Raw genomic sequence first — 12,269 nt, forward strand, 5'->3', positions numbered from 1 at the left:
TGTTAGAAACAAACTGAACTACAGCTCATTGCCCACATATGTAGCTTCCAAGAACATATTGTCTCTAAAAGTGTAAAAACGTGATCTGTAACTTGTCAGAATTGAGGCACAATACTTTACTTCACTTCATGAAATCACCCTTCAGGACAGTGTAAATAGCTCAAGATTTTTCTACTCGATTTCACTCTATGCTTGTTTAGAAATTGCAGCAACGAATTCTAGATCCTTGTAGTTCCTATTGCCAAGAATACTAGTCACCGTCAGCCGCGCATGTGGAGAAATTTCTCTCCTCATACAAGTTTTTCCCGTCTTATACTAGGAGTTATAAGCGTCAGAAGATATTTGTGCTTTTCGAAATCCATCCTCAGCTACTGTAGTCTTCGAGTTTCCCCCATAACCCGTGAAGTAAATTTGTATGCGAAAACTGCCTTTGCTTAAGCAACTACTATGTAGACCATTATGAGCTCTCTTTCTGTTTCTGGCATCCCTGCTTTTTGTTTTCCGCAACACAGACCATAATCGGTTTTCCTCCATTTCTGAATAAATGATTGAAACTTTGTGGTTACTGTGGGAGATTCTAGTTACTTGCCACTGGAATTTCTTTTCTACACCGACAGATGGCAGGCGAGCTATAGATTGGAACTATCGTTATATTAACATACCACTTTCGCAGCTATCTATTGCATGCCCAGCATTTGGCGCAAATATCTGCGCAGAGAGATCGTTGCGCGCTAACGTCCCTGAATACAGTGCAAAATCGTTGTCACATACGAAGTTCTGCTGTGTCTAATGTCTCTGATTCACAGAATCGTGATATAGTATTGTGGCGGCGTCGGATTTGGTTGTTGTATGTGTTGATTTCCTCAAACAATTTGAGTTGTGCGTAATGTCATGTCGTATTGTTAATTTAATGGTCTCGTCATTACTCCGTCTACGTAGAGCAGGAAAATTTGTAACACCAGATCGTTTATCAAAGAGAAAATTTCATATAACCAGCAGTAAGTTTTTGTCTATGTAAACATTATGACTATGGCTAACATTTCCGCTTCAACATTTCTTGAGACATGTGGATAATTAAAAAAAAAAAAAAAAAAAAAAAATCATCAATTGCTTCGAAAGGCGTCAGCAAGAGTGATGGCTACGTGACAAAGTAAAATATCAAGTGTAGTTCACTGGAGAGCTGGTTTGTATGAACAGAACTTTTTTTCCTCTGTTTAGTGGCTAAATCAAACTGTCTTATTGTATATTTACTGATCCAACTGTAACATGCAGTAAAGATTCGTGTAAGTTTTAATGGACAGTTGCAAATAGCTTAACATGCAGTAGACCTATAACAAGAGGAAAATACGCAAAACGTTCTTACATTCTTAATTTCATCAACATATGTTTTAAGAATTTCAGGTTGCACATATTTAGAACTTCTTGTACAAAATGAAAGCCATGCTTTATCAGGAATGCCCGTAGTTTGTTATTAAACAATGGCTCGAAGAATTATTAATTTTTGCGGTGTTATTGTATAATGTGACGCCACAGTGGGTAGTACGTTTCTGATAGGACTATGGCATGGAAAACATTTTTCTGGTATTTGACAGCCCAGTAAAACAATTATCTTTTATATACTTAACAGCACGCAGGCTACATCCGAAGTACATTGTTCTAAGACTATTATTGTCGCAGAAAATTAATCTCTCGTGAAATGGTGGGTGGATGTGCTAGATATCCAACACGAAGGATTTCTATTGATACCTGTGTTAAAAATTTGTTAGTTCATATCTACATCGTATAAAAGTTCCATGTATTTTTTGTTAAGAGATGTTCAGTGCAATATGACTGATGGGATAGTGAGAGGTGTGGTCGTATGTACCACTGCCCATGGCCAGTCGTGAAAGTCATTAGGTACTGGAGTTTGTTCTTAGCGAGATAAATAACATACAGTGCATTTGACAAATAATGTTTCCAGTGTCTTTTTTTACACATAACTCATTTCTTGTCAAAATATGGGGAAAATGTGTGATGACAGTTTTTCGGCACATTAGGAGAGTGTGTGTGCCATGAAGATTCTAAATTTATGTTACTAAAGTGATCTGCAATAAATGTTGTGCAATGGTAGCAGATTTCTGGATCCTGGCTCTGTTATGCCAGGAACAACAGCATGTCAAGCTGCAGGATTTCCCCCTCCCCCCCCCCCCCCCCCAGTTTTGAATAAGTGTCCTGTGTGCAAACAGCTTGAGCACCTACATAAAGTTATAGACAGAGCTGAAACTAGGCTGAAGTTCATGCAATTATCTTATGCATATTCTGGAAATTTTCTTTAAAATTGAAGATGGTCAAATTGGGAGCATCTTCTAAATTTGGTTACTTGACATTAAATAACCCAGTGAGGTAATTTGCAGGGTTGAAGTACATCCCCTCCCTCCCTCTTGCTTGTGTCAGAACTGTAGGATAGAGTTGGTGAAGCCATCAGATGTGAAAGCCAAAGGAAGGTTGTGAGCAGTGCTGTAGTGTAGCAAATTTTTATGTCCATGCCATATTTAATGCACTTTCATCATTTGGTACATATTATGTACATAATCAGTCTGATGAAAAAGGATACTTGCTACTCACCAAATACCTGGAAATGCTGTGTCGCAGATAGGCACAACAGAAAGACTCTCAGAAAATGAAGCTTTTGGCCAACAAGGCCTTTGTTGAAGATAGAACACAACACACACAGACACAGCTTGCACACACATGACTGCTGTCTCTGGCTGCTGTGGCCACTCTGTGAGCCTCATGGCCTCATGTGTCTCAACATATCTGCTATATGGTGAGTAGCAACTATCCTTTTTACAATATTGTTACATTCTACCCTGTATTTTCCCTTATATACATATTTTGTACATAAAGGATAAGAAATGGAGACTGAACAAGCTCTGCATTATCTTATATCTGGATCAATCCATATAAAATGGTACAGCACGGGTTGCTTGACCATCTCAGAAAACTTTTATATTTGCTGGGTGAATTCCCCAATGTTTAGTGGTCACAAAAATATTTTTTAAAAACATTATTGTTTATTTTGAAATGGCCATATTTGTTCCAGGTGCATGCGTTTTTTTTTTTTCTGTAAGCATCTACATTTTTTACAATTATTCGGTAGTGGATTGTCCTAAGCCTTTCAGATAAAATGCATTTAGTTCAACATCCTCTGGGCTACAAATTAACATCATTATCACTTAGTTGAATGTATTCTTTAATTTATTGTTAATAGTTCAAAGTTATCAGCCACAAATTTAAAAAACTCAATTTTTGAACAGTAGTTTTCCAAAGAAAGATTAATTTCTCAGCTTTAATATTTTTTCTGCTAGTACACTGTATAATATAGTTACTTTTTATTGAGTATCAATGGTGAGCAGCTTACAGTTAAAAAATACACTAGGCCTATTTAAAAAAAAGTTTTTTTTTTTTAATTTTTCCATTTTGTGGCCTATAATCTCTTTGTTGGGGGACCAGATAAATATCTGAAATTTTCACAGTTAATAGACCTTTATGATATCAAACTTCAGTACAAATTTCAACTTTGAGATCCAATTGGAAGTTATGGAAAAAAGAGTACAAACATGAGTCAAAAATATGTTTAACATCTGCGACATCTGGTAGGCTGATCTAATAAAGTATACCAATTGCATAATTTAACGCACCAAATTACTCTAGCTAATGATTACATGTCGAAACAGTGCTGTGATGATTGTTTCAGCAGGCTAACAATTGCATCTGCAAGCCTATACAAGTGTAATTGTTGTCTTCCCCCTTACACCAACAATTGTCTACTCGCACTTATTTAGCTAGAAGTTCTTGAAGTGTGCAGTTGAAAAATGATGTCTCAGTGTTCTGTTGATGTCGTTTTTAATAAAGCGTGTCGTAAAAGTATGTATGGAGTGTATCCTAAAGACATTACTTTAATCCAAGATTACAGTGAAGAAGAAAAAATTGTTTTACTTAAGAGTCGGCCCAGAGGTCAAATCAACATGCAAGTACCATGAAATGAAATACTTAAAAAAAATTTTCATCATCTTTTTGGTCAGTCTTCCATGGACCCTTTTGAGAAACATATAACAAAAGGTCTGCAAGAAATAACATTTGATCATTATTCTAAAAATAAAAGCCCATTTTTCAATCTCATACCAGGAAAATCATTGTGTCCAACATGTTATTCTAAGATATTTGTAACTCGCAAGAGAAAGGATAGTGAAACCTCAGATACAGAATTTTGTGACTTATCAGCAACCATTAAAAAAGTAGATACAGCTTGTGAAATCCTGGGTATGTCACCTGCTAGTAAAATTAGAAAACCAAGTCAAGATAAAAGAACAAGTGCCTTGAACACAAAAATTGAGAAAGTGGCAGCTACAGTCTAAAAGAATTTGGAAGTTTCATTTCAAAATACAATTTGTACTACAACAGATGGAAGTTCTAAAACTTCACCAACTGAATATGATGATTCGATAGAAAAACTAAACACTAAATGCAGTACTTCAAACAAAGTGGATAAAATTAAGATTATCAGTTTACTGCCTAATTCTCGGAGTCGAGCAAAAGTTAGTGATTAATTTAATGTGTCAGAACGTCTTGTTAACTTAACAAGGCAATTAGTAAAATAACAGGGAATTTTACCAGCATTACAAAAGAAAAATGCATCTAATTTGGTAGCTGAAAACACAATCAATAAAGTTATTAAATATATGACGATGACAATAACAGCCGTTTGATGTCTGGCAAAAAAGACTGTTTCTGTGAAAGAAAATGGTTCTAAGAGTCAAAGACAAAAAAGGTTAATAATGTGTAATGTAAATGAAATATTCACTGAATTTAAAAAAGAAAATCCTGACATTAAAATTGGAAGATCAAGGCTTTGCGAGTTGAGACCAAAATAGTGTATTGTTGCAGGGTCATCTGGCACCCATAATGTTTGTGTTTGTTTGTATCATCAGAATGTTAAGTTGATGACAGATGGGGCCAATCTATAAAGACCTTTTGGAAGTTATGATATGCAACATTGACAGTTACAATTGTATGATCAAGGGAAAATGTGAAGATTCTCCAGGCAAACAACACTTACTTGACATATTTGAAGAATCCTAAGAAGACGATTTGATGCCTGACAATAAAATACAAACATTGGGTGACACAAGACAGAACTGAAGTGGTGACAGTCATAAAATCAAGAGAAGAGTTTTTTGAAGTGTTGGTGGCTAACCTTGAAAATCTGAAAATGCATCATTTTATCGCAAAAACTCAAAGCAAAATTTTTGAAAGACAAAAAGCAAACCTTGGCAGCTGATGAATGCTTAGTTCTTGCTGACTTTTCGGAAGATTATTCCTTTGTTGTTAAAGATGAAGTACCAGGGCACCACTGGGTAAACAAACAGGCCACAGTTCATCCATTTGTATTCTATTATAAAAATGAAGATAAACTAATGAGCCACAGATTTTGTGTCGTAAGTGACTACCTTGAACACAACACTACAGCAGTGCACATTTTTCAACTAAAATTAATAAACTACATTAAACACCACCATTCCATAAAAAAAACTGATTTACTTTTCAGATGGGGCAGCAAGTCAGTATAAAAACAAACAAAAAAAATTATTAACATCTTTCATAAAGAAGATTTTGGGTTTGATGTAGAATGGCACTTTTTCGCTTCATGCCATGGGAAGAATGCTTGTGATAGTGTTGGGGGTACAACAAAGCGAGCTGTCACAAAAGCAAGTCTGCAGTGGACTGATGACAATCATATCATAACACCTCAAGAAATGTTTGAATTCTATAAAAAAACATATCAAAGAAATTACCTATGTTTTTGTACAATGTGAGGAAATATAAGAAGTCTATGACAAGGTCTTGAAGGAAAGGTACAACATGTGTCAGAATATTAAAGGCACTCGATCTTTTCATTGGTTTGTACACCATTCACACAACTTACTGAAGTGTAAGATCACATCAACTTTGCCTGATAGTGAACTTCATCACTGTGGAAAACTTGTACAACTGTTTCTTCAAAATAAAGACATAGTGGCTTGTGTTTATGATGAACAGTGGTGGATTGGCGAAGTTGATAATATTGACTGTCAAAACCAAGATGCACATGTTGTATGTTATCACCCTCCAAGACCAAGGACATCTTTTAAGAAAATTGAGAAGGATCAAGTTTGGATGCCACTTAAAAATTTACCACGGAAACTGTCTTCCATGGAATTTACAACTGTGACTGGGCGAACTTATAATCTAACACCCAAACGGAGTGAACAAATTTCTCAAGTGTTCAGTGAGTGATGTACTAAAAGCAAATAACAAGAGAACAATATAATTTAATTAGTAGACTTATTTTCAGTTAAAAAAGTAAGTAATAATAGATATGACTAAGTTATGTACAGTAACTGATATGTTTCATTCCATAAGCCTAGATACCGCAGAAGTTAAAAAACATATTTTTGACTCATGTTTGTAATTTATTTTTCATAGCTTCCAACTGAATCTCAAAGTTGAAATTTATACTGAAGTTTGATATCATAAAGGTCTATTAATTGTGAAATTTTCAAATATTTATCTGGTCCCCCAACAAAGAGATTGCAGGCCACAAAATGGAAAAATTAAAAAAAAAATTTAAATAGTGTACCGTTAAACGGGGTGATTTTGGACACCGTGGCGAATTCGGACAGTATGGCTTATTTGCTCTTTGCTACCGCGTAGAAACAAAGAGTTACTTATTTTAACATCCGTGCGCCAGTTATTTTGAGCGCAAGATTGCATTTATCGCTTTCCACTACTTTTATTTTGTGTCAATTGTTTCCCTAGGTGACTAATTGATGAACAGTCTTAGTGTAAAAAATCCATACATTATCATAAAGTGGAAACTTTCTATTGTTGCGCCAAGTGGGAAGTTATTGTAACCGTAATTGTTGACACGCTCAGTAGCTAACAGAATTGAGACAATTTCTGTACAAGTTTGTCGAGTTTCTCATGCAAGGTTATAAAATAATGAAGGTTTTTGTATAACTGTGTGCTGTGTGGGGTGATTTCAGACAATGCCAAGAGCATAAAAGAGCAGGAGAGGTGCTACAGTACGGTGTAATTATGACCGGGAACTTTTAGAGAAAGCTGTTTATGATATTCAGAGTGGTAAATTATCGTACAGAAAAGCATGTTATTTGTATGGTATACCTAAAGCAACCCTACAAAATAAAGTGCAGAAAGCACATCAGAAAAAAATGGGAGGAGAGCCAGTGCTAAATAAAGAAGAAGAAGAAGAAGAAGAAGAAATGTTGAAGCAAGGTATATTGAGGGCTGCACATTAGGGATTTCCCTTCACTAAATTGGATATTAGATATTTAGTTAAAGGCTACCTTGATAAATAGAGCTGAAAAGAGTAGTAGTTTCGTAATATCTTCGCAGGAGAAGAATGGTTGCATTTATTCCTCAAACGACAGTCGGAAGATCTTTCCATTCACTTAAGCGAAAATATTAAATGAGCTCGTGCAGAAGTGAACAGAGAGACTGTTTATTTAAATTCTTGCAAAATAAAAACTTATCTGTAATATATAAAATTCATTAAATATTCCATATCACTTATTTGTAACAAAGGGCCTTAAAATGTGTGAAATGTCACCAAAATAAAATAAAAAGCATGTAGAATTTTAAAAAAGGCAGTAACTGTCCGAATTTGCCCTCTACGTACTGTAACTTCGGACAGAGATTTAAAAAACACGTGTCCAAAATCACCCCAATCCATGGGGTGACTTTGGACACTTTAACTGCCTCAGATAAATATACCTACACATACACTTTCTGGTTCTACCACTTCCACCATCAGAAATCACTCCGTTTGACAGTATTTTTTAAGTGTAAGCTGCTCACAATTGATACTCTATAAAAAGTAACTATATTATACAGTGTAATACCAGAAAAAATATTAAAGCTGAGAAATTAATCTTTCTTTGGAAAACTACTGTTAAAAATTTGAGTTTTTTAATTTGTGGCTGATAACTTTGAACTATTAAAAATATATTAAAGAATACATTCAGCTAAGTGATAATGATGTTAATTTGTAGCCAGAGTGTGTTGAACTAAATGCATTTGGTCTGAAAGGCTTAGGACAATCCACTACTGAATAACTGTAAAAAATGTAGATGCTTGCAAATATGAAAAAATGTATGCGGCCTGGAACAAATATGGCCACCATTTCCAAATAATAAACAATAATGTTTTTTAAAAAAAATATTTTTGTGACCACTAAACATTGGGGAATTCACCCAGCAAATATAACATTTTTTTGAGATGGTCAAGCAACAAATTATTTTTTTCTTGGACCACTCGGTATGGATTTGACCCATCTACTACATCATTGAGTGATATTTTTTCTGCAGGCTTTCATTTAAATTGTACAACCGAGTGGGGTGGTGCAGTGATTACCATACTGGAATTGCATTTGGGGACTGTTCAAATCTGTGCCAAGCCATCCTGATTTAGGTTTTCTGTGATTTCCCTAAATTACTTCAGACAGATGTCGGGATGGGGCCTTTGAAAGGACATATCTGATTTCCTTCCCCATCCTTCCCTAATTCAAGCTTGTGCTTGGTCTCTAATGACCTTGTTATCAGCGGGACGTTAAACACTAATCTCCTCCCTCCTATGTTGTACATAATGAGATTCTGCTGTGGGAAGATGTTAAATTTTGCATTTGGTAGGATGATGGTTCATTTCGCCATTCAGTCATCCAGATTTTGCATTTCCATGGTTTCTCTAAATTTTACAAAGCAAACATCAGCATGATTTTTTTGAAAAGAGAACAGCTAACTTCCTTCCCCAGCCTGAGCATATGGTGTTTGTCATTTTCAATGGGACATAAAACTGTGATCTTTCCTTCCTTTCGAATTTATGTCAAAGGTAATACAAGTTCATAGACTGTGTGTTTGCTCATTATTGTTGCTTTCCACCTGTGTGATAAACTGTTCCAAGAATATAGCTTAACTTTGTTAGTTTAATCTTCTTTCATGTACTGCAACAGGTGTTTTTACCCTATATCACAGTCTTAACAGTTGTAAAAGACATCTTGGTTATTGTGTGACTGGTTGCAAACTTTATTGGGAGTGTTCTTATTGTCTGTATGCACTGAGCATTGTCTCTTGCGAAAAGGCTGGGATGTGTTCTTATTTATTCTCTCCACTATTTTTTTCATATAGATGATTGTAAAGTGAAATTTTGTGTAGCACACTCATCCCAACTTCTTTATCCAAAACGTGCCATTACTGATCTACTAAATGAAACGTGGTTCTGTATCCCATTTTATCGCAGTTGGTAAGCTGTGTTTCAAACCCACAAAGGCATTAGACTGACTCGTATGTGGGTAAAACTTTATTGAAATCTTTATATTCCAGATTTAGGTTTTACTTACTTTTTCAAAAGTGGAAATCGGCTCTTTCCAGAGTCCAATTTTCTGATCAACCTATGTTGTCATTACTAGTACTTTGTCTGCTGGCTTGTCAGGAATGGAAAGCTGAATGCAAATATTCTTTCCTTCCCCCCCCCCCCCCCTCCCCCTTAATCCTTTCTTTCATTTCTCTTAAGATTGTGTTGGCTATTGTTGATTAGCTCAAAACTTAGTGGCATTTATGCTCCATTTGTCATTCTTCAGTGCATGTTATAGTTTGTCGTTTATTGTCTCTCTCCATCTGTACTCATTAGTCCTATTTCTTGCAGTATTTATTCCTGCCTTTTATTTATTAAAATGTAATTACAATTGATTGTGTGAATTAATTCACCTTTGTGTACCTGTAATTTATCATCCATTCTAAAATGTTTTCCTTTTCACTGAATTTACCATGCAAATATTTCCAGATTTTACATAACATTTCATCTATTTTTGCAATTAAAGTCAGCCATCCTGAACTCATGATTTGCAGCATGTCAAAATTAATCAAAATAGCAATAATCTAAGTCTCATAACAAATATAAAATCCTGGTTGCTCTCTGCAGTAAACACAGTAAATGCCACTTATTACAAACCAACACCAAACAGTTCTGCAATACCCCTCATTAGTAAATTTATGGAATTACAACTGTATTTAGTAATCACTTCTGAAGTATAATAGAAAGTATAGGGACAAACAATTCAAGGAAAAAATCATATCAGTATGTTAAAAAAGCAACTCTCATACAGTTAATTCACACGGATTTACCACTGACTTCTCCTTCTGTGATTAAGATAAACAAAAGCTCATCCGATTTTGACTGTATTTCCACTGGACTACTAAAGATTTGTTCCCATATAGTAAGCCCTGCCTTATCAGAAATATGTAATGCATCACTAACATGAGGCGTTTTTCCAGACAGACTGAAATGTATTCTAGAATAGTATCTCACACGAGCAACAATAATAGAATTGCTATATTGTGAATGCCATTTTCGTGTTCCCTCATCAAATTTTACAAACATTAAGTAACAAAATACCACCAGTTGGTTTTTCTGTGGCCTATCTAAGGTATTTAGCTATGTGAATCATACATAGATGAACTGAAGTTTTATGGGATTTATGACGTAGCCAACCAAAGGATAATGTCAAAACTAACAAAAAGAATGCAGAAAATTGTACTTAGTAATTCGACGTATCCATATCAATGATAAAGTCTTACACAGTTGTAAAAATTATTTCTAAAAAGGAAGTACTACCTGGTTTCAGGGCATATGTCCCATCTGCATATTAAAATGTATCATTAAATATGTTAAAATAATGCACCCCCTGGTACATGACATGCAAGAGAATATGGTCTTCAATCATAGGCCTGTCAGAAAGCCTCTTGCACACGGCAACGGTCCGGGCTTAGACGCGTGCCTCACTTGGATCCGCATGAAGACAGATGGGTGGTCTTTCGAGCACAATGCTTCATAGACATCCATCAGACCAGTATGACATACTCAAAGTTGAAATGCTGGTGGGATGTACCCGTAACATTAGAGGGTGAACTGACAGTCAAAATTTAGATTATTGTACCCACCAGCAATAGGTGTAAGAAACCACCAATTGTCATCCGCCCCTTGGCAACACTTTTTATTCCACAGAAGAATTTCTATTATTGTAATGTGTAAAAGATGGCTGATAGGAATTACCCACCCCTGCAGATTTAAAAAATATAAATGCTTGTAAATTTTCAGCATGTTTGCTGTATTTACAAATTAAATTGCATTGTGACTGTAGAATGACTCGTTCCATATCATTACAATTTATTTTGCAAATTATCCACAAAAATAACTACATATATACCAAAACTGCTATGGAACAGCCTTAAAAACGTTTTTTAAATAATCGTCAGTACAAAGCTGGGGTGCTATTTCGATATCGGAGAGCCTCGGCAATACTGAATCTTTAAGAAGGGAAAAAGGGTTGGAGGTGTGAATTGAAGTTTGTACTTGTGAGGGCATTGGACTAGGGTGGTCTGTGCGGTTGTGGTAGCCTTGATGTTGTGGTGCTGTAGTGGTTAGCACATTTGCTGAGTAAGCAGGAGACACTGGCTCAAGTCCAGGCTGTGCACAAACTTAAATTCATTGCTTCAGCTTCTATCGGTATCAAAGATAAAGTTGAGACTCGTATGTCTTCCAAGAAATGTAATCCCATCTGATCAATTCAGACAGGGATCAATGGAGGCATCCGATCCCACCCGTCAGCTTTGACCCGTGATAAAGGGTGTTGTGTTGTGTTGTGTGACGTCATGACAGCGCAGAGTTTAGTTTATGAGTGTGTTGTGTTCGTAGATGTTGTCTTGTTGCGGTTGGTGGTGTCCTCTGGTGGCATATTGGGTTCATTTGGGTGTCAGTGCTTGCAGTTTGCATTTATCGGTCATGACTTATAGAACGAAAATTAGTTTCAGTGAGTTAAGAATTAAGTTTCTGTTGTGTTTATGTTATTGCGGTGTCATTTGATGTTATTGGTATGCTGTTTGTCACACGGTAAGTCATTAAATTCAATTAGTGGCTTCTTTTGTTAGGTATGGATATTACTTCTAAGGTTAATAGTGCGCGTCTGCGGGCTGAAATGGGGGATGACATGTCTGTCATTAAGTTTCTGCAACTTTATGGGCTTCTTACGGAGATAGTTAACTGCGGTGTATGCGAGCAGAATATGCGAGTTGGGGGTTAGTGTGTAGTGCCGGAACTTTTTTATGGTAAGTGGTCTTTTTTTTTTTTTTTATCTATTGTTCATGTGTTGTGATGTTCGGTGGGGTTTTTTTGTGTTG

The 12,269-nt window shown here is 35.7% G+C and overlaps 1 protein-coding gene across 1 annotated transcript in view; it reads left to right on the forward strand.

Annotated features, from left to right (window-relative positions):
* The first annotated feature begins 730 nt into the window (after positions 1-730).
* LOC126163030 (adrenodoxin-like protein 1, mitochondrial) overlaps positions 731-12,269 on the forward strand; it is a 68,224-nt gene continuing 56,685 nt past the window's right edge. The window contains exon 1 of the mRNA XM_049919903.1: positions 731-998. Coding sequence (XP_049775860.1) covers positions 887-998 — 112 coding nt within the window. The 5' untranslated portion in view covers positions 731-886. The remainder of the gene's footprint in view (positions 999-12,269) is intronic.

Source organism: Schistocerca cancellata, chromosome 2 (assembly GCF_023864275.1).
Source record: "Schistocerca cancellata isolate TAMUIC-IGC-003103 chromosome 2, iqSchCanc2.1, whole genome shotgun sequence".
NCBI classification, from domain to species: Eukaryota; Metazoa; Arthropoda; class Insecta; order Orthoptera; family Acrididae; genus Schistocerca; species Schistocerca cancellata.